General features: G+C 28.0%; 3 protein-coding genes and 2 long non-coding RNA genes across 10 annotated transcripts; 3 read left to right on the top strand and 2 right to left on the bottom strand.

Annotated features, from left to right (window-relative positions):
• The first annotated feature begins 2,424 nt into the window (after positions 1-2,424).
• Positions 2,425-5,036, top strand: LOC127063640 (uncharacterized). The gene is made up of 3 exons (XR_007781437.1): positions 2,425-2,578; positions 3,017-3,090; positions 4,372-5,036. It is a non-coding gene; the product is annotated as an uncharacterized LOC127063640 (long non-coding RNA).
• Positions 5,037-5,059: 23 nt separating this feature from the next.
• On the bottom strand, positions 5,060-7,167 carry LOC127063638 (fidgetin-like protein 1). The gene is made up of 3 exons (XM_050993620.1): positions 7,002-7,167; positions 6,479-6,920; positions 5,060-6,404 (listed from the first exon to the last, which is right to left on the bottom strand). Exons 1-3 carry the CDS (start codon positions 7,157-7,159, stop codon positions 5,244-5,246), a joined length of 1,761 nt encoding a protein of 586 aa, XP_050849577.1. The 5' UTR covers positions 7,160-7,167; the 3' UTR covers positions 5,060-5,243.
• A 153-nt stretch (positions 7,168-7,320) lies between these two features.
• On the top strand, positions 7,321-8,218 carry LOC127063639 (uncharacterized). Its single transcript, XR_007781436.1, has 2 exons — positions 7,321-7,468; positions 7,757-8,218. It is a non-coding gene; the product is annotated as an uncharacterized LOC127063639 (long non-coding RNA).
• Positions 8,219-8,288: 70 nt separating this feature from the next.
• LOC127063636 (DNA polymerase alpha catalytic subunit) lies at positions 8,289-15,186 on the bottom strand. Of its 3 annotated transcripts, XM_050993618.1 has the most exons (22): positions 15,049-15,186; positions 14,591-14,824; positions 14,270-14,470; positions 13,896-14,202; positions 13,448-13,769; positions 12,945-13,373; positions 12,455-12,814; positions 12,162-12,378; positions 11,817-12,085; positions 11,627-11,743; positions 11,348-11,531; positions 11,147-11,281; positions 10,878-11,053; positions 10,456-10,696; positions 10,244-10,383; positions 9,949-10,154; positions 9,610-9,871; positions 9,354-9,528; positions 9,122-9,291; positions 8,808-9,056; positions 8,654-8,729; positions 8,289-8,578 (listed from the first exon to the last, which is right to left on the bottom strand). In XM_050993618.1, the coding sequence occupies exons 2-22, from the start codon at positions 14,604-14,606 to the stop codon at positions 8,298-8,300; spliced, it is 4,533 nt and encodes a 1,510-aa protein (XP_050849575.1). In that variant the 5' UTR covers positions 14,607-14,824; positions 15,049-15,186; the 3' UTR covers positions 8,289-8,297. The 3 variants fall into 3 exon arrangements, 2 of the variants coding, with proteins under 2 accessions (XP_050849575.1, XP_050849576.1); XM_050993619.1 differs by having other exon boundaries at positions 11,150-11,281; positions 14,591-15,166; XR_007781435.1 differs by lacking the exon at positions 8,289-8,578 and having other exon boundaries at positions 8,808-8,960; positions 9,032-9,056; positions 14,591-15,165.
• A 147-nt stretch (positions 15,187-15,333) lies between these two features.
• Positions 15,334-21,844, top strand: LOC127063731 (rab3 GTPase-activating protein non-catalytic subunit). 4 transcript variants are annotated; one of them, XM_050993826.1, is made up of 19 exons: positions 15,336-15,732; positions 15,821-15,931; positions 16,005-16,086; positions 16,161-16,287; positions 16,351-16,552; positions 16,651-16,948; positions 17,059-17,493; positions 17,579-17,958; positions 18,130-18,510; positions 18,607-18,807; positions 18,885-19,269; positions 19,407-19,501; positions 19,573-19,809; positions 19,884-20,057; positions 20,181-20,362; positions 20,493-20,714; positions 20,801-21,091; positions 21,242-21,394; positions 21,472-21,844. In XM_050993826.1, the coding sequence occupies exons 1-19, from the start codon at positions 15,648-15,650 to the stop codon at positions 21,622-21,624; spliced, it is 4,194 nt and encodes a 1,397-aa protein (XP_050849783.1). In that variant the 5' UTR covers positions 15,336-15,647; the 3' UTR covers positions 21,625-21,844. The 4 variants fall into 4 exon arrangements, with proteins under 4 accessions (XP_050849785.1, XP_050849783.1, XP_050849782.1 ...); XM_050993825.1 differs by having other exon boundaries at positions 16,621-16,948; positions 21,472-21,842; XM_050993828.1 differs by lacking the exons at positions 20,801-21,091; positions 21,242-21,394; positions 21,472-21,844 and having other exon boundaries at positions 15,334-15,732; positions 16,621-16,948; positions 20,181-20,387; positions 20,493-20,638.
• The last annotated feature ends 242 nt before the right edge of the window (positions 21,845-22,086 follow it).

Raw genomic sequence — 22,086 nt, 5'->3', positions numbered from 1 at the left:
ATACTTTTGCACACAGACAGTGCACACATGCAGAAAAACGTCGAACTCGGCGCAACATATAGACACATCGTAATAATCGTATCTCTACATATGCACGTATATACGAATATTAATACGCATAATCCTTCGAAACTTCTCTCCGAGCAATCGATCGCATATATAGAATCATGGATTATGTTTTCTCATCCTTCACAATGACTCAGGAAACATATACAGAAGAAGTTGACTTATCAGTAGTAGTCGATGATCCTTCAAACCACGAACATCCTCTTGATTCTAGGTTACGAAGAACGATGCACTAACACTTCACTTGATTCTCATTCAATATCACAAAATATCTATCGATCATAATTATAATCGCAAAATTATTGAACACAGCATTGTTAAAAAGCGAGAGAAGTACCGATATTATGAAAATCAAACAGGAAAATTAAAAAAAAATAGATGCAATAACTTCCCGAGGACCAACGCGGTCGATTTTATTTTCGCAAATATCTTTTAAACGGCATACTTTCCCGATTTGCGAACGCGGCTTCTTAAAAATCGCGTATTTAGCTATCGATTGGTATATAGTAATCAGAAAAAATCTACTAATTATCAATAATTAACGAGAGCGATATGAATACGTATTTCGTTGATAAGTACTGAAACAGTAATAGTATCATCTACACCGTGAACATAGTTAAACGATTCGCGCGCGTATGGAAACTACATCACCTTAGAAATATTACTCACCAATACATTTATTAATTTTTCTTAACATTTCATTGAAAAATAGTACAGAATATAATATTTAATTGCAAAAAATCATTGAAAATTGTTATTAATCTTTATTATTTTCTATTATTATTTTCTGTTAAGGTATCTAAAATTCCCGACACTGACATGTAGCGTACTTCTCGCTTAAATTCCCAGATAAACTACTTCGTAGGTTTCTTCTTTCTTCTATGTAAATTCTAAAAAGCATTAGCACATCGACCAATATCATTTTTTGCAAAAATATCTGTATTTAATCACAAAATATGCAAACAAAAATATTCTTTCTCGTTTGTGTCACGCAGATGCTGCACACATTTGCACAAATACATGTAGTGGAGCATAATAATGAAGAACATTGTCTCCAATCTGTGAACATTACTGTCCTGTGTAAAGTGATACATTACATTCATAATTTTTTAGAAAAATTCGTACTTTTGATAGATATTTTGTGATACTATATTCGATTTTCGTATATACTCAAATACACACACACTCACATGTGTCATATAGGAATATTGTACACACTATATACACATACACTTTCCTAATTTCTCCTTTCTTTTACACACATGCATACTTTTAATCTTATTCTGTATTAATATGAAATCTCACAATTTTCAGATATTCAAGAATTTCACGTAATAGAACAGCAATGCTTCGAATTAGAATCAGTGTTAATGCACCGTTTTTAATGATCCAGAGTCGAGAAGGTGTTCGTTTTTCGAAAGATCAACGCTTACTACGGTTAGTAAATTTCTTTCTTTACGTATTTCCTCAATAATTGTGAGAAATGAAAAAACATAACCTGCGAATCTATATAATGTGATCGAAAGCTCGGAGAGAAGTTTCGAACGATTTACGCGTGTATAATATACGTATATAGGTGCATATGTAGAGATACGATTATTACGATGTGTCTGTGCATTGTGCCGAGCTCGACGTTTTTTTTGCATGTGTGCACTGTCTGTGTGCAAAAATATTCGAGATTTTTGTCTGCTTTTGCTTCGAATATAGGTCCTTCATATCAAATAATATAGGTTAATAAGCCAGACCAGTTTGTGGAATTATATAGGTTAATCTGTCCAAATATAATGCGTAATTTTTGTGGTCGTTTTTTAATTCTCGATGCCTATATACGTTTCAATGTAGTACTTTTCTATATACTTATATACATATTTATCGTTTCTTCTTCGTTCCTTTCTTTTCGATAGTCGAGCATTCTCGATTATATACAATCATTATCGATTAATAATACATTACTTCGATCATAAATGACGTAATTATTCGATTGTTCTTCAAATATACAATTCGAAAAAGCATTATTTTTTCAAATATATACAATATATATATATATATATATATATATATTGTGTATATGTATACACACACACACACACACACACACACACACATCTGTGAAATACATAAATCATTGAATTATTTTGATTTAACAATTGGTCATTATTTCGCGCGTAATATATAAAGCATAGGGATAATCTAGGTACCTAGTGATACAAGTGTGTGTCTATTTAACGTTACTATATCTTTAAAAAATATAATTGTTTCATTAGAAAATTATTGTTTACGTTTAAAATTCGAATTAATTACATTTGTCATCCATATGGTATTATTTATTCACTTATATTATATTTTTTATTTTTTTTAAATGAAAAAAATAATATTTGATTTGACTCGTATAATAGCTGTGATGATGTAATCGAATTACAGGATCCACTTCCCTTCCTTGCGTATGGTCTCTTCGCCATCTTGGACACAGTGACAAGTGCACACGGTGCTTCGTCGCTCCGCATAATTACAGGTAATTAAAATATTCTTTTCTAGCATATACCCTTTTCGAACATATCAATCGATAGCTAATTACACGATTTGTAAGAGGCCGCATTTATAAGTGGAGATATCATCGCGTTCAAAAGTTATTCGCGAAGATAAAATAGGCCTCTCGTAGATCGGTCGGGGAGCTATTACATCGTACATTTTCTTCGATTTTTCTTTTTTATTGTCGCGATATTGATATTTTTCTCGCTTTTTAATGATTCTGTGATTAATAATCTTGCATTAATAATTATGATTGATTGATATTTTGTATTATATTCGATTTTCATGTACGATCATATATATGCGCACACTCTCTCTCTCTCTCTCTCTCTCTCTGTCTCTGTCTGTCACACACACACACACACATGTATACGCACCATTTAACTTATTCTGTATAGTAATGTGATCTTATATTTTTCAGATTTCCAAGAATTTCACGAGTTACGATACAGTGCATTGAATATACCAGTTTTTTATGCTCTTCGATACGTATACGTAAGTTTATCTCATTTTCATAACAAAGGCATAATAGAAAGTAAAGCATAATAGAAAGAAATAGGTATATACGGTACGGAGATCGCATTAGTCTGCTGTATGTATATATTTCCAAGAAATTTTCCGACTGAGATCAAAACAAAACAGTCGAGCGTCGAACTCTCTAAAGGTCAGAGAAGAGATCTTTATTCCTACATAGTATTTGGACGTGTACAGATCTACGAAAGCACTGATTACTTTCGTTTTAATTACGTATTTTATTACGGAACATTTTTATTCTAATTTTATCACGATTATTTTAATATTATAGAAATTTTATTATTTTATATAATGATATAGGAATTCGTATACTTTTTAGGTTATTCGTCATCGAATTTACTCCTGCAGCTATTATTTCATTTTAGAATTATTACGTATTATGATAAAATTTATTACATTTTTATTAACAATTGGATCTTCGTATGCAATTACCTCGAAGTGATGAAACCTGGGCAATCAATATTGTTTGAACTTGTATCTTAAGATACAAAGCAAGCACTATCGAGCAAATACTTTGATACATTTTAAATTTTCGATAATTTTACAATTATTTAAACAGTTTTTAATGTACGTGGAATACAAAAAACTAATATTTAAACAATAGTATATTCTTTTAATATTACGAAGATCATAACACGAGAAGAACTTCCTATAATTTTAATTAAAAATTTTAATACTTTGAAATTTTCGTCTCGGGATTATTGACCTTGTGTAATATAAACATATACGACTTTTATTAACTTCGACCTTTATTGAGTTAGTTTCCTTTTGTACGCCGACGGATGAGCATCGCAGCTCTCTCTTCCCGAACGCGAAAGCTTAGAAATTAATACTTTCGATAATTTTATAATGATTTAAACAGTTTTTAATGTTCACGGAATACAAAAAACTAATATTTAAACAATAGGACATTCGTTTAATATTACAAAGATCGTAACACGAGAGAAACTTAAGATAATTTCATTAAAAATTTCAATACTTAAAAATTTTAATCTCGAGGTATTTAGTTACATGTAACATCAACAAAATCGAACCATTGATTGACTTTAACAATTACTGAATCAGTTTTTCTTTGTACTCCGACGAGTGAACGTGAAAATTCTCATAGGATGTCCTTTCTGCAAGTAATAATCAAGAGTTTAAGCAAGTATATTTCTATATCACATATTTCTTGAATAATTTAATAGAATTTCTTATTATAACTGTGATATAAATTAATTTGTTTCTATTTTTCTGTTTCAGAACTTTATTGCAATCACGCACATAGGAATGAAATAATCGAGTGTTGTGTCGCAAAAATAAAAATATCGCGAAGTAGAAGCAGTGTTTGTTCATACGCATTTCGTGATTTAAACAATAAGTGTTCTTGCATGGATTGCGTGCAATGCAGTCATTAGAGTCAGTGTTTGTTCGCGAAGTATTTTATTTTAACAGTCGCACAGACTGTATTTATAAAAAAACAGTAGATTTTCGCGAAATAAATTCAGTGACCGTTCGTTAATAAATAACTACCGCGAATTAGAATCAATGCATCACTCAAGAGGATCTCAACCAACTTCGATGTCGACCTACCTCATTTTCAACCAGCTACATATCATCCACCCTCAATTTCAACCTAAATCGCGGTCGAATGTTTTGGAGCCACCACAGAACTTCTTAAGTAGTAAGTTAATTTTTAAGTACTTCCGATCACTCAGTTATATCGAGGACGAAAGGTCCGAATCAGCTCGAGTGATTGGTTATAATTATTAAGTAAAAAAGCATTGAGTGACCACGAGAAAATTTCGTCGAAACTTACTCGTGAATGGTTTCTTATTTTTTTATTTATTTATTAGATCAGATTAAGACTTTCTTGTTTCATACCCGTTTATAATTATTTCTACTTTATACAAAAATTATTGTAATACACTAACTCAATTGAAGAATCTTATATTTTTACTTGTAAGCTTTGTTCATTTTGATTTCTTTATTCAAAAATATGTTTTATTTGTCTATCTTTAATTTTTTACAATCTATGATACAGCAAAATGAAAACAAAATAAAATCATAAATTTAGTTATAAAATATCAGATCATTATTTTCATATATTAGTATAAAACTTTTTAAGTTTTCTATCATACTTTATCATTCTGTAGAAAACCAGAACCATATGTGCGGTCCCAATCAACATAGACTGCTAAATCTAATTGAGAAACACTAGGACGTACATTTTGTAGAGCTTCTTTAAAATCATCAAGTGTTACTGATCTAATTTCTTCAGTTTGTATATTTTCTAGTTGACTAAATGGAATACTTCTAATAGGTCCCATACTAGCTTCCTTACATAAATTAGTCATATCAGCACCTGAATAACCTTCTGCTTGTTGAGCAATATCAATAATATCTTGCTCTGTGATATTATTTGGTACGGATGTTAACAAATTATTTACAATTTGTTTTCGTGCTTCCAATTCTGGCAAAGGAATGTAAAGTCTTTTAACAAGACGACGACGTGCTGCTTCATCTAATTCTTGTGGTCTATTTGTTGCACCTACTATTAAAATGCGATCATCTTCAGAAGTTGCTGCACCATCCAATTGTACTAAAAATTCGGTTTTAAGTCTTCTTGAACTCTCATGCTCTGTTTCTGATCTTTGACTAAGCAAAGAATCTATTTCATCTATAAAAACAACTGAAGGTTGATGTACTCTAGCCACAGCAAATAATGCTCTAACCATCTTTTCTCCTTCACCTATCCACTTTGACGTCAAAGAGCTTGCTGATATAGAAAAAAATGTTGATTTACTTTGTACTGCAATGCATCTTCCAATCAATGTTTTTCCTGTACCAGGTGGTCCAAATAATAAAATTCCTTTTGGTGGCCTACGTAAGCCGGTAAAAATATCAGGTCTCAACATAGGAAATACAATTACTTCTTTAATAATTTTCTTAGCATATTCAAGTCCTGCAATATCGTCCCAAGAAACTGATGTTCTTAAATCCATGATTTCATTTTTTACTAACTCTATCATTTTTGGATCAATATTTTTCAACCTCTCATCTTCTACTTCTGCCAAATTACTTTCATTTTCTGTTGTATTGCCTTGGCAATGAATTACTTTTTCTTTCTCGCGTTTGAAAGGACATACAAATTTAGAATTAATAGAAGATTTACCACCTAATGTTTTCTTCTGTACTGGCCTATTCCTTAAACTTTGTTGAGCACTTAGTTCATCTCTAGCAGTTTTAAATGAATAACCTGTATTTTCTAAGTTCTGAAATTCTTCTTTATTATACTAAAAAAAAAAGTTTATAATTTTATTAATTATAAATACACTATATTTTAGTACATAATAAATTTATAACGTACTTCTAAACGACTGTTTTTATCATTATAACATCGTGCAGATGATGAGGCAACATTTATTTCATTTTTCTGGAAATTCTTATTTATAAGAGAAATTTTATCATTATTTGTCTGAATTGTTTCGTACATTAGCCGTGTTTGTACATTACATTTCCTCTTTCTTATGTCCTGTGTCTTCCACATATCAACAATATCTTTGATATAACTATCATTAATCATTCTTTCTTTGCATGATAAAGTATTTTCATCTTGACATGGCAAACATTTTACGAAATCAACTGCTGTTTTTACATCGTTTAATCCTGATTTCCATTGTAATGGATCATTGTCACTTTCAGCAATTTTCACTTCAACTAAATTCCAATAATATCCGCTCTTTTCTATCTGTTGTTGATATTCTTCTAGGCCTTTTTCGAACAAACATGTTGCTACATCCTCAAAGCCTCTATAATTCGATAAAGGTTCAACTAATGTGACAAATTAAGGAATGAGAAAATAAAGAAAACTCTTGCAAAAATAAACTCACGATCTTTTTGCCGTTAAATATTTTACAGCAAGACAACGTCGTTCAATATCTAAAACTTTGTGTTGATCTTGATTAAGTTTTGAAAATTTTAATTCTTGATAAGATGCCAAAAAATTATTATATTCTTTGGCAATGTCCTTTGTATTACAAGAAGACATGATTTTGTAATAGTAAATGTTGTTTAAATTGCTTCCTGCTTCTTAGATTTTACTTGTAAATCAAATTCAAGAAATGAACGAATGACTATATCACGTGATCTTAACCTCTACTTCGACTACTGTTGAGACTTGTAGTGGTGAAACATAGAAACTAATTTTATTTTTGTCATAAAACGTGATTCTCAAGCATTTTTGAAAAAAAGATTAAAAATTGCATGTCCCAACTAAACGTTTCATAGCACGAAACACACGTCTAATATAAAATAAATTTAAATTAATATTTTGGAACATTCATATTCCGAAGTTGAGGTTATTATTTGTTTATGACTTTAACAAAAACGAACTTTTTACTAACTTTATTAAATTTCTATGATGCAAATCGTTTAAATTTATTAAGGCATTCTTCTAAGATTTTCTTCTATTAAGACTGTTCATTACCTTTGTTTTTATAATAGTTTATTACGGAAAAAAGAATAGAAACTCATAATCCCATTACTGATTTTCGTACGCACGAAATGTTGATGCACAGATGGAGAAAAAAGATTATGAACAGTCTTAAAAACTTTATCATAGTTTTATTAAATCATAAATTTTAAGTGTTTTCAGATCATCGATCATAGAGATCCTCATCATGTGTTCAACACATCGATTTAAATTTTTCTACAAGTGGACAAAGGAGCTTAAATAAATCTTCTGGTATATTCTCGCGTGATACATCATTGTACACTCTTTGTTTGATTTTAAAGGAATAATAATAATGATTACGTAATAATAATACGCGACGATTTGAAGATGCAAAATACCACTGTTCACAATCAGCGTTCAAAGTAATAAGACACAATAGCCAAATGAAGTTAGTATCCTATACATAAAAAAAATGTTTGGCGTTTTGTCAAAATACACATTACATTTATATAAATACAAAAAAGTTCCTGTATTCAGCATCTTTTATTTATGCAGTATCGAAACATTTATTTATTAGTTAAGAGGGTTATAAACTTTTACAACTTTTTTGTTAATAAATAACAAGTACTTACACAATAAAAAATTGTTTTTGACATTAATATTTTATTACAAAATATTACCGAGATATAAAAAATATAATATATATAATAAAAAATGCATCGATACATTTATTTCAAGTATCCATATTCATTAATAAACCTTTGTTACTTAAATTGATTATAAACTCATCATCTGATTCATCCATAGTTAGATTTTCTAAATTAGGTGTTTCTTCATAAGATACATTATTTTCAATAAGATTATTGGATCTTTTAGAATATTTTGAATGCTTGCATGTAAATATTGCACCTAAATTTATAATTGAATATGCATTACACTTTAAGAATTTTTCAGTAGTCTCCCTTAAAGTCTCATATGCTGATATTACTTCTCGCGAATAGTTGCTTAATAGAGCTAATAATTGAAAAATATTAAATAAATGATACTCTTCACATTACAAAAATTAAATAAATTATGAATAATACTTACATTTATATTGAGGTTGATTTATGTCAAAAATATGATGATAAAAACAAATTTGATTATACAGTTGCATATCTGAATACTAAATCAAATAAATGCTTTTTAGTATCTATATTATCCTTTTAAAGTCAGTAACGAAAAAAATAAATGGTGTACTTACTACTTTATGCATAAAAGCATCCATACACTTAGGACATTTAGGATACTTTGCATTAAAAGTTAGTGGTAATTTTCTAGTTCTGTATGAACAAAGAGGATTTTCACATTCTAACCAATCTTCATAGTAAGTATCTATTAGAGATCTCAAAGCAAGCTGTAATTCATTTTGTATAGCCTTAAGATATTTCCACGGAGGCATTGTACATTCTGGATTAGGACACATACCTAATGATAGACGATCACCTTCAGGCTGTGAATATAATAATTATATTAGAACTTAATTTTTTAGTAAGTCAACTTTTTTTCTTTACTTACAATCAGGGATGTAACACCATTTAGTATAATTTCAGTTTTACATTTTTCATTTTTACAATTGAATTTTAAAGGAAAGCAATACTTAAATCTGTCTTCATTTATCAAAATTGGTGCATTAAGATTGTTTTGTTCATTAACTGTTGCTTTCGATTTATAAACGTTTTCTAAACCTATTTATAATAAAAAAAATATATATATATTACTCTAAAAGATCTTTTTTCGTTACAAGTACCTAAATTCCTGGCTAATAAAACATCGTCTATTCCTTCTATTGGTTCACAAATCCTTAATACAACTGGGAGTATTTGATTCATCAAATAATAATTAATGTCGATTTTTAAATTATCCTTTTTCTTAAATTCATCAATATGATAAGCTCTTTCTGTAGCGGATTTATCTGTTCCATCCTAAAATGAAATATTACAACATTAAATATAAATCTTTAATTATATGCAAATAATTATAAACAAATAAATCTGAATAAAAACCTCGCATATAATATAGGATATAGTATCACCAACTTTCCACATTCTACCACCTTCCTTATTTAATCTCAATGCAACTGAAACATGTGCTTGTTTTCTATCAGAATATTCATGAGGATTTTTGGAAAGTTGTTTAGTAACAATTAATGAAGACAAAGGTACTTGATTTTCTCTGACACTTTGTGAAACAGTTTGTAAAATACTGAATATTTCTTCCACTCGTGTATCATTCGATTGCTCGGAAAATAGTTGACTTAAAATTCTCCTAGAAAGTTATATCTACTTTATTAATTCTATAATTACTAAAACAACAAGTAGAAAATATTCATTTTATATACAAACTTTCCAGTTTCACAAGCTAATTGACACCAATCTCTTCTTACAATATCCAAACCTTTATGTTCTTGATTTAATTGTATCTTTCCATTTGGTAATTTAGTCATAGTAACAGCAGCATATTTCTTTTTTTGTAAAAGTAATAAATATCGAAATACACCGTCAATATCTAATTCTACTTTTTTATACAACTTGTTTACCTCTTGTTTAATCTGTTTCATAGATATTCATAATTAAATAGGAAATATAAAATACATGTTACAAAAATATAAATTAAGCTAAGATGAAAAGTTGGTTGTACCTTTTTTCCAATAGAAAAAACCTCATCATAATCAAGAATATTAGTTTTTATCATTATAGAGTCAGTATCTCCATAAATAACATCATAATTTAATTTTTCTACCATACGTTTTGTATCTTGCAGTATTTCTCTACCCTTTGCTGCAAATAAATAATTATCTTGTATTTTTTATATAATAATAGTAAACTTTGTTTTTTTTTTGTGAAACCTACATGTTATTAAAGCAGCTAATCCTTTAGCATAAAATCTGCAATGGGTTGCACCTAAACATCCATACATCGAATTTGCTGTTAGTTTCAAAGCCATTTGTCGTATATTGTATTGTGCTTTTAACTCTGATGAAATATTTGATGCTTTCATTAATTTTTTAATCTCAACTCTACTTTCCACGAGTTTACGTATTTCTGTAGGTATGATACCTGGTTCTAAACTCGAATCTGGTATTTCCAAATCCTACGTATATAATTTATATTAAATGAAACTATATATGTGTACACACGCGCGCGCACGCACATATACATATTATACATATACATATTAATTATTTTATATAATTATATACGCATACATATACATATTATTTTATTTACAGCAGTAACAGTAACAATATAATTTACAAACTTATAATTTTTACCTCATAATCAGCATATGCTGCACCTGGTACTGTGGTAAAACATAAATTGTACTCTTGTATTATGCTAGGGTATAAAGAATTGAAGTCCATTAATAAAATCAATGTATCATAAAATCCTTTTTGTGCAGTTAAAACTAAACCGCCTGCATAAGCTGCCTTTTTCCTCCGAGGATTATCTACAATAAAAAAATATATAAAGAAATAAAACATATGCATAAATACATCTATGCTCTATTTATTTATTAGTTTATTATCATTGCATAACTTACCACCTTCAGTATCTTTTTTTATTTTTCCTTGCAGTTTATCTGGTGTTATATAATTTTTTAAATGAAAAGCATGTAATAAAAGATATTCATTTCTTTCTGCTCGGCCAGCTGATAATGTTCTTGATAAAATATTACCTGCATAAATCGCAAAATATAAATATTACATCTTATAATTAATACTTAAAATCAAAGTTTATATACCAGCTATAGAGGTAATTTGCAATGCAAGTGGTAATATTTCCAATTCAAGTGTTATGGACAAAATATATGATGCTTCCATCAAAGTACGTTTTATAAGATTTTCCATTTTTTCTATTGTATTATAAAATAAAGGACTTTCTCCAGGTTTTAATTCTTTGTACTCATTTTCATTTTGTTTTAAAACCTAAACAGGACAATATGATTTGTACACACTTTATTTTTCATTTAATTTAATTTTAAATAATTTAATAAATAATCTAAAAAATATAAATCACTTACTGCCATGCAAAGAGATTGTAAATCATAACTCCTAACTTTTAAATTTAATTCTTTTGCTGAAATTTGTATATCACAAAGAGGACGACCACCCATTGCTTGACCTATATTAATTTTTCCCTAAAAAAGATTTATTTTATCAACTAATTTGTATTATAATTTTTTTTTTAATGCAAATAATAATTATACTCACTTTAATAATAGGATGTACACTACGTTTTAATTTTCCAATTCTACTCCAATTTGATACTTTAAGATTAAAAATCCTATGTAACAAAACATCAAATTGAAATCCACAATCATAACCGATGAATAAATCTGGATCTACATTCGCTATTATCTTAAGCAATTCTTCAAGTAAATCATGTTCATTTTCACATCTTATTATTGTAGTATATTTGATTTTTGACAGTACTCCTTGTGCTTGTCTTGGCCATGGGATATCTCGTGGCTTAGTTACAACTATTTAAAAAGATTAAAAAGATTATATTAACTATGATTAAATGTATTTAAATAACATAGTAATCATACAACTTACTGCAAAAACTTTGTTCAAATAAATGTGGTGCTTTTGGCCGTTCCTTGTCAATATTATATTTACGATGAAGAAGAATTCCAACCATTACAACTTCATTTTGTTGTGATTTTGCATGTGCAGATACACGTACGTTTAACGTTGCTATTATCATTGGAGGTATTGCTAAATTTTGAGATTCTGAACTAACAGAAATATTTTCCATTTTCATGCACGTTATCTGTTTATTAAATACTTATAAGATTAAATTAATAAAAAAAATCATTGCTAAAGAAATAATTCGTACTGAAACATACATTCAATTTACACCAACTTGTTTGCACTCCTGTAGGAATTGCACATTTGACATCTAACCAGCAAGGGCCCTTAATATTTCTTTCTATAAGTAAAAGTTCTAAACTTTTTACTGTAGTTCCAAAAACTTTTTCTATAGCAGGACCTGAATACCCTGAATCTATAAGTGGATAATTTGTAGAATATCTAACTTCTAAGTAATCAGAAAATTTAGGTGTATCTTCTTGTTCGAACGCATAATATTTAGAAACTTGACCAGATCTGAATTCTTTGATCCCTGCTTTATTAGCAAATTCATTGAACTCCTTATATACATCATGTATGCTAGTTTGTCTTGGTTCTGAATCAGAAGAATTTTTTATCTAAAATTTATAAAAATTTATCTAAAATTATCCAAAATTTATTTTTTAATTCTGTAATAATTGTTATTTACAATTAAAATGCTTCCTATTTTTAATATTTCTTAAAACAAGTAAAAAAATATTTACTTACATATTCTCTAGGTAATAGATAAATTCTTCTTGGAATATTTTTTATTGTAAGACAGCAAGAACAGTATGTTTTAGTAGATGGAACATAAGCTTTACCAAACAAGTATACGATGCCTGGCTGCTTAAAAGAATCTTCATATGCATCCCACCAGTAAAAACGAAAAATTTGTTCACCAGCTGAATTTTTTATAAATGGTATAGATACATCTGCATTCTCTGCAGAAACTTCAACATTTGTAGTTTGCATTCCAAAATCATCATTCCATATTTCATTAAATATTTCAGAATTTTCCTCTAGTATATCAGAGTCATTGCAGAGTGTTAGAGATTTAGTCTTTGTATGATTCTCAGGTTTTGAAATTGTGGGCACTGATCCTTTCAAATGTTCATTTTCATTTAAACTTGAATTCTCAAAATCTACTTCGGACAACTACATCAGAATTAATAATCTAAATTAAGATAAATACTTGTATACATTTGTTTGTATAGAAAATTAAAACTCACATCACCAACATATTCACTGATGTCTAGACTTCCATCTTCAATTATTTGACTAGCTGGTACTTCTTTCACACTACTGCATTTATCTATGGATAATGACTGGGACTCATCGCTGACATCATTAATAATTTCTTGACTTGTACTTTGGGGATGTGCATTATTATTTGATGTCTTATTGATACTTATTGATTCTTTCTTAGAATCTATTTTATTTAATGTACCAAACATTGGTTCATCATTATCACTATCATTAGATATGTCCATACTTAAACATATATCATTGTTACTTGTTACTTCTTTTTTATTTTCCACATCCTGATTGCTCCTAATATTAAAGACACACATAATACTTTATATATATTTACAATATAAAATTATATAGAATAATATATTAAATTAGTTTTAGTATTGTTTATATTATATCTTATATAAAATAAAATAAATTACTTACGTATTATTTATACAATATGTTTTACAAAATGTAGCTCTACCATTTTTTGAACTAGATACTTTTTTGGTATCTTCTTTTTTAAGTTCACTCATTAAATCTCCTAAAATATCATCTTCGACAGAATTACTAACTTTTTTATTAGAAGGCATTAGCATAATCATATCTTGAATACTCTTTTTAGTTTTAGTAATATTCTTTTTCTTCTTTCTAGGTCCTGAATTATCATGCTTCATTGCATGCTGAATACTAGTTTCATCTAAGTCATCATCAAAGATTTCTCTACCATCTTCTATATATCCACTTTCACCTATTATTAGAATATAACAATGTAATTTTATCTCTGTACTTATATCATATATTAAAAGATTAATTACCATCATCAACAATCCAATCATCATTTTGACGTTTTAGAACAGTTTTACTATATTCCTGCTCATCGACCTCCTCATAAACATTTTCTAATTCGTCAATCTCATATTTGTGCTTACTACCCTTTAATTGTTTCAATTTTTGTAATGCTAATAAACATGCACTTTTTCCAGATTTTTGCCTTCTCGTTCTACCGGAAGGGGATTCTAATTACAAAATATAAAATAATGAAAACAGAAGTGTACATTATTGCCATTGTTTTAAATTCATTATAGCCTCAACAAAGAGTTTATATATCATCGATAAATATATACGTGATGATTTACCTTGTGCTTCGCTCATTATTCCTTTGTTAATATTTTACTTGAATAAACAATTATTACAATTATAAAGAACTATCTCAGATATTATAAAATATAAATGGAACACAACAAGCAGACAATAAATAGGCATTCAACAAACCTACTACATGTTGGCGGGAAATCCGTCATATACTATTTTCAATTATTTTAATTCTCTTGAATCATGAACAAGTGTCTCTTAATAGATAAGCATATAACCTAAGAATAAAGAAAAAGATATAGCATCAGTGCCCTCTCACAATGTTTATATAAAATTCTATGTTATCGATAATTCGTTTTTATTACTAAACTAATCAGAATTTAAATTAAATATATATTATTAACTGTGACTTGAAGATTCCTGCATCTATGTAAAGATATCAGTGGAATATCAAAAAATGTCATCAGACTTTATTATGCAACATGTCAAATGGTATATTTACTTTTTATTTTAATATATTTGATACTTGAATAATTAAATGCAGCCGATTAGTTCGACGATATTTTTATTGTATAACAATCTTCGAATATATATTATATTGAATAATGTCAATTACTTAGATCTTATCACGAGCAAATTATCGTATATGAAGACCCATAAAAGAAAATTTTGATAATAAGTAACAAGTATTGCCATCTAGTTCTCCAGAATAAAACTAATTTGAACAAGTTTATATCACATTCATTTTTAACTATGTAAAGACCTTACATAGATTTTGTATATTCATATTTTTTTTACTTCTCAATAAAATTACTATGAATGTTCGAATATGTGTTAATGTTAAAATATTAGTAATAGATATTTTAAAGTATCATACAAGGTTGTAACGTAAGTGCATTTTGCACAAAAGCAGCGATTTTAGCACACCTATGGATAATAGGAAAATAATTGAAATCCCTTACTTTTCTACATACGTTACTTTCCACTATAACGTACATATATAATATTGTTTTTATACATTCCGTGTAGTCTTTATCCGCATACAAAAGTGTCGAACTTCTAACATATCGTGGCAATAGGTATAAATAATACTGTATACCGATGTCCTGTCAAATAAAAACAATTGGCAATTTAAAAGACGTGAATAAAGTCAAAGAAATACTTTCTGGAGATGCTGATGTTAGACGTAAGTTCCTTTATTATTCATTTTTTATGGAAATAAAAACAATAGAGGATGCTTTTCTTTAAAATTCATTAAATATTGTATCTTTTAGCTGAATTTATTGCAAGTCATGAATTACCTTTGCAAGATTGTTTTGTCTCTCTTTCATCTGCCGGTGATGTTCTCGCACTGGCACAAAATACTAAAATGATCATATTGATTTGTAAGTATAATAATAAAGAAGCAAGAGATAATTAAGAAAATATCTGTTAAGTAAACGAATTATATATTTTTAGCAAAATGGGATTCACAGGAACCAAGTGAATCAAAAAATAAATTTCAAATTTTATGGAATGGAATAATTGCAGAAAATCAAAAGCAAGTATTTAATATGACAAAAAAATTATATTTAAAAAAAAATAATTAAGTCATTTATTAAATAATTTGTTTAGTGAATGGATTACTTCGATAATATGTTTACCTCTGATATCATTGGGTAAAGTCAGTGCAGGTACCAATCCTGATTGGACATGTATAGCAGTAGGATTTAATAATGGCATTTTGAGATTTTATACAGAAGTAAGTTAATAATGTTATTACTGTCAAAACAATTTAATTCAAATTTATTTTTTATTTTTCAAGACAGGTGCATTACTATTGGAACAACAACTACATAATGAACCAATTCTTGGAATAAAATGCCAGTCATCTTCCTTTCATAGGCATTCAATCAGTAAACAACCATTGGAAGAATTGTATATAATTTATAGAAGTATCGTATGTATACTGCAGGGTTTTCCATTATTTTCAACTTTACGAGCATGCAGGAATCATTTAGCTAGAGGTATATATTGTCGTGTTATGTATATCATATCTATAAAATCTCTTTTATCAATATTACTTCAATTGCAGTGCAAGCTAAATGTAATGATATATCTCCAGCTACTACCTTATCATACAAAAAGTGGGAATTCAGAAATCAAGATATCACAAATGATACTGAAATTATTGGTACAACATCTGTGAGCAGTTTTAATCATTTGATGACTGCTTCCTTATGTGGTGGATACAATGCATTATATAGATCTAGTGCTCCACAACATAATTTGGTTATGGCTACTGGTAAAAGACCGTTCATTGGTTTTCATTATGCATTAGAAGGAGGCAATGCTCCTGTTTTATCTGACGTTGCTGCTGCAATGGCCAGTAAATTAGTAAATGCTATTGGAACTGCTGTTCCGTAAGTATTTAATAATTCTTCAATATTGTATATACAAAACAATAGTTATTGTATACATAATATTGTATGTAATATTGTATACATAAAACAATACCTTATTCTATGAATAGTTGGTTTCGAAGCAATTCAAAAACTTCTGCATCACTTGAAATCTCTAAAAATAATAGTCAAGAATCTACTGAAACGTTAAGCTGTAGGTACAGCATAAGTGATCTAATGAGAGAAGGTGATTCCATTGTTTGTAGTCCAAATAAAATGTTATCAGCTGTAACAGATGCAATGGGTAGAGTAATATTAGTGGATAATAAGAGAGGTGTTGCAATAAGAATGTGGAAAGGATATCGCGATGCACAATGTGGATGGATTGAAGTTGGAGAAGATAAGTATTCTGGAATACATAAGAATACTAATAAAAGCGTACGTGCATCACACGTTCGCAACACATTGTTTTTAGTTATATATGCCCCAAAAAAGGGTGTAATAGATATATGGGGAATTCAGCAGGGTCCAAAAATTACAACTTTTACTGCCAGTAAAAATGGACGGTAAATTAATCAAGTTTATTTCCTATATTAATTATTACTCTTAAAATTATTCATACTGATACTGTATTTATAATACTGATTTTAGATTGCTGTACATTAATTATGGCCTGCTAGGTATAAATGAAACTACAAACTTAAACAAGAATGAAGCACAACATACTTGTGTATTTATGGATCCTCTTGGGGGATTAAAAGAAATAATTGTTCCGTTTCACTTTGCTCTTAGTAGTAAAAATGCTAAAAAAGCGTGTGACATATATCTTCTTCGTAAACTGAAAAATTTTCTAAGAGAAGAAGATTTTGATAAAGAAAAATTAATTACAGAAGTTTGTAATGTGTGCTTAGCTATGAAAACAAATGAAGTCAGATTGCAAACACTGGAATTGTTAATGAATACTAAGGATATTTTGCCTGATGCATTATTAGCTGCTGCGAATTGTTTTGCTAAAACATTCGATGGATCTGGTATGAACATTTTTTAATTTAACAAAGATAATTAAAATTTGTTATAGTACTCTATATATAACGTATATGGTAAAAACATTTTATGAAGGATGTATTAGTATTAAAATATTATATATAGAAGATATAAAAAACAATTGAATTTGTAAACATAATTTACTTTTTATATTTTAGATTTGAATATCATGGAGCCAGCAGCAAAAATTGTATATAAATTAACTATGCAATTACAGAAAATAATAACATTTTATATGTTCATTATTAGTTCTGATTTTGACAATACAGTACAATCAGTTGAATCCTCTGATCATGAAAATTCAAATACTGAAATGCTAGCTTTAACATTATTAATTTCTGAACATGAAGTTGATAGAATATTAACATTACATAAAACTATATATAATATAGAACATGACAATGTTAAATCAGGATGTAAAGTGAAATTTAATGATAATGAAAGAAAATTTTTTAACTTCTTAGCATGTTTTGATTTTAGTGTGTCAAACCTGACAGTTTTACAGAAGGACATTACATTAGAAAAGAAATATCAAATTTGTGAGTATTGAAATAAGATACTAGTTAATTATCTGTTGCTATTTATATAAATTGTCTTTTTTCATGTTTTATCATAAATAACTATGTATGTTTCAGCTGTATTGATTTTTGAAAAGTGTATGTCTTTTCATGAAACTATTGAAACATGGAAAATTGCTGCTGCAAATAGTAATATTCAGCCACATGTTTTTATGCAGCTTGTATTAATTTATTGGATGTATAAAGAGGGTGACAGAAATTTAGAATCAACACTAACGCAATTTACACGATTACTGCATGTTATTTGTTCATTAAATAGTGAGTTCCAAGGCATTCAATGAAAAACGAAAAATATAAGCAAAGTTTTTTTAATAAACATTTTTTGACTTCGATAGGTATAGAAGAAATATGTGTAGACTGTAATGAGAACTCTTTATGGTGGAAAGATGTACGTACTATTTTAACTGAATCCTTAAATCCTCTACATGCTTATACTGCAGCATTGGCATGTAGAGCAGTTGCTGTAACATTAGAAAAGTATAAAGACAAGGCATATAATACTACAGAAGAAACTTATGATAGTAACAAAAATGATGCTGATGATAGTAATAATGATTCACAAGCAAAAGTGGAAATAAGTAGTAAAGGAACTAATATTGTAGCACATGAAGAAGTACATAATTCTATAAGTGAATGGGAAAATGTTAGTAAGGATACATGTCAATTTACTTTACTTATAGGAAACCTTGAAGATGTTATGGTTTTAAATGCAGTTGTAAGGTAAAAATTACAAATATATATATATATATATATATATATATATATATATATATATTTGTATGTATATATATATAAAGTATAAGCATGAAATAAAAGTATTATGTAAAAGTATCTATTATTATGATAAAATATTTTAGGCAACAACCTTTGAGAGATCAAACAATTGACTTTTTTAAATTACCTTTTGAAATACAAAATATTTCTTTGGGAATGATTTTATCTAATGGAAAAGGTTTTGATTTAATCACTTTTCTAATATAATGAACATTATTGTGGAATATATAGCTTCATCTATGATTTTAGGTTCTGTTTCTGAAATTGTTGCAAAATGGTTAAGTTCAACAGGTGTACATCCTGCACAATTGGTAGATACAGCTGACATAGAATTTGAACAATTGCATTTTGTGGAAAATGTAGTACCTGAGAAAGAAGTATCTGCTGTTAACTTACAAGAGGATGCTATAGAGGATGCACCTTCTTCATCTGTAGAAAATCAAACGGAGCAAACTACAAACACAACAGCACAAGCGTGGGTGCTAGGCAAGATATACTTTGCAAGCAGTAAGATTTGATGTTATAATTTAATCTTCAAGTGACATTTTTATTATTTCTAGAAAAATTGACTTTGTTGAAACATCACTTTCCATATAGTTTAACAAGCAGCGTGCTTCTTGCAAATTTATGTTGGGAATTTGCTATGGCTTGGAATAAAAATGTATCAGAATTAGAAGGTCTTGATGCAGCTCTAATCGTTTTGCGTCATATACCTATGAAACATATGCAACATGGTAAAAAATGATTTTCCTATTATATTATAAACATTTTATTAACTTTACACATATATATAAAATAATTATAATAATATGAATATATATTTATGAATGTCAAAATGATAGAAATTATACTAACAGGTGTTTGCTGTCTTTTGTGGACATTACATATAAAAAAAAGGATGGAAGCAGCTGGAAAAATCATGAATAAGCTAGGTAAACTGCCAAAGGAGAGATTATCTATACAAGAAACTGGACTTTCTGACAAGCAATTAGTTACATTCCTGCAACATTGTGTTACATTTTTTGATATATTTAGTGAAGTAAGATAATGATCTATCTTGTAAGGTTAACATTCATTAATAATTTCGATAATGATTGCATATAATAACTTTTTATATATAATTATTTTAAGACTTTATTTTTATTTATTAAATGGTTTAAATATTATAGGCTGAATTATTGGAAGCAAGTAATAATATATTACTTAAATCAGAAGAATTATGGGAAGGTCAATCATCTGGGCCACAACCATTTGCACTTTCAGCTTTATCACAAACACCTGCATGGTATGAATTAATTATGCTACATTTGCAGATAACTAATGTTTTATACATGATGGCATATTTCAATCTAAAGATATCAAAGCCTCTGAATAACTTATTTGAAGGAGTGGTAAGAATAATATATATAAGAATTTTCTTTTTAATATCATTAATAATCATCAAAAAATAAATAATCATGTTTCTATTATTTTTCAGACTCAACCATATTTTTTTCAAGATATATCAGATAAAATAATGTTTACTTGGAATCATGATGATAGAAAAGATAGTTTACGTTTAGAATTTTTACGTCACGTAATTACAGCTTCTATGGATTTCATTCATCAAGAAACTGTAGATGGGAAAACATTAAGTTCTACACAAGCTGTACTCTGGATGAGCAGATGTCAAACACTGGGTTCAATGTGGAAATTAAATAGTGATGAATTAAGGATTCATCAAGTTTGTCAACTTTATATTAATGGATTTGATAGATTAGCAGAAGAGGTAGTTTAATAAAAATAACACGATTATTCTTTTCTCTGTGATAACATTTTATTATAATACAATAAATTACCACCTCTAATATTTAAAGCAGTAGGTTATTACAAACACATCTTTAAAAAGAAATTTACATGTGTAATCATATTCAATTAGGTTGCTGCGGCTGTGAATGACACTGAAAGATTAGCAACAGATTTATTGCCTATAGCTGGAAAAAGAATGATGGCATATCTTTCAAAATCACCAGATTTATTAGAAGAAGTTTCACGAATAAGTACAACACTAATTAAATACCTTGAAAGTTTAGTAAGTTCACACATTAATATTATATATTAAATAATTAAAGAGTATTACTAATATAATTTGTATATATTTTTTTATAGGATATGTCAGAATTAATTCTTACAAACTGTTCCAATAATGATACCATAGAATTAATTCATAAAATATCAAGATATTTACCCGAGTCTCACTGTGAATTTCATGTAGTACAACGGATGTTAGATGCTACTTTTATATACCAAGATAAAACGTAATGTTAGATAAAATATATAGATTGTGTAATTAAGTTATATTCATTGGTTGTTCGTATTGCAAATTCTATGTCATTTTATGTTATATACAGCATAAAGCAAACCTAATGAAGCTTATATATTATATTTTATTTTGTATTATATATTACAGAAATAAAGTATTATAAGCAGTAATTTTCAAAATAATAACGTTATGTAGGAGATTATATTATACGTATTATTGTGCATAATTTACTGATTAAAATTTTTTAATAGAAGTAAATTTTCTAGCCTAATAAAAATTTTCGGTATGTAAAAAAAAATTTCTAAAATTCAGTTATTAATAAAGATCCAGATTGAAAAATTTTATATAGAAAATTCTGAAATATAAAAAATTATTTGTATAGAATAAAATAATATAAAATATAAATTACTTATTCACTGTATTTGAAACTGAAAACAAAACAAAAATAAAATCAGAATGTC

The sequence above is a fragment of the Vespula vulgaris genome, chromosome 5 (genome assembly GCF_905475345.1).
Source record: "Vespula vulgaris chromosome 5, iyVesVulg1.1, whole genome shotgun sequence".
Taxonomy (NCBI): domain Eukaryota; kingdom Metazoa; phylum Arthropoda; class Insecta; order Hymenoptera; family Vespidae; genus Vespula; species Vespula vulgaris.
The sequence above is the reverse complement of the archived record's forward strand: the minus strand, read 5'-3'. Positions and strand labels throughout refer to the sequence as shown.

What these genes read in the sequence shown, in the direction of transcription:
- LOC127063731 (XM_050993825.1), top strand. Translation starts at nt 15,648, where the DNA reads ATGTCCTGTCAAATAAAAACAATTGGCAATTTAAAAGACGTGAATAAA. An exon ending in ATAATTGCAGAAAATCAAAA is followed by an intron (nt 16,087 to 16,160) that starts GCAAGTATTTAA and finishes TAATTTGTTTAG; the next exon opens with TGAATGGATTACTTCGATAA. An exon ending in CAGGAATCATTTAGCTAGAG is followed by an intron (nt 16,553 to 16,620) that starts GTATATATTGTC and finishes CTTCAATTGCAG; the next exon opens with TGCAAGCTAAATGTAATGAT.
- LOC127063638 (XM_050993620.1), bottom strand. Translation starts at nt 7,159, where the DNA reads ATGTCTTCTTGTAATACAAAGGACATTGCCAAAGAATATAATAATTTT. An exon ending in TATTTAACGGCAAAAAGATC is followed by an intron (nt 6,921 to 7,001) that starts GTGAGTTTATTT and finishes ATCGAATTATAG; the next exon opens with AGGCTTTGAGGATGTAGCAA. An exon ending in ATAAAAACAGTCGTTTAGAA is followed by an intron (nt 6,405 to 6,478) that starts GTACGTTATAAA and finishes TTTTTTTTTTAG; the next exon opens with TATAATAAAGAAGAATTTCA.
- LOC127063636 (XM_050993618.1), bottom strand. An exon ending in CAGCATATGCTGATTATGAG is followed by an intron (nt 10,697 to 10,877) that starts GTAAAAATTATA and finishes TTATATACGTAG; the next exon opens with GATTTGGAAATACCAGATTC. An exon ending in AAATCAACCTCAATATAAAT is followed by an intron (nt 8,579 to 8,653) that starts GTAAGTATTATT and finishes TTCAATTATTAG; the next exon opens with CTCTATTAAGCAACTATTCG.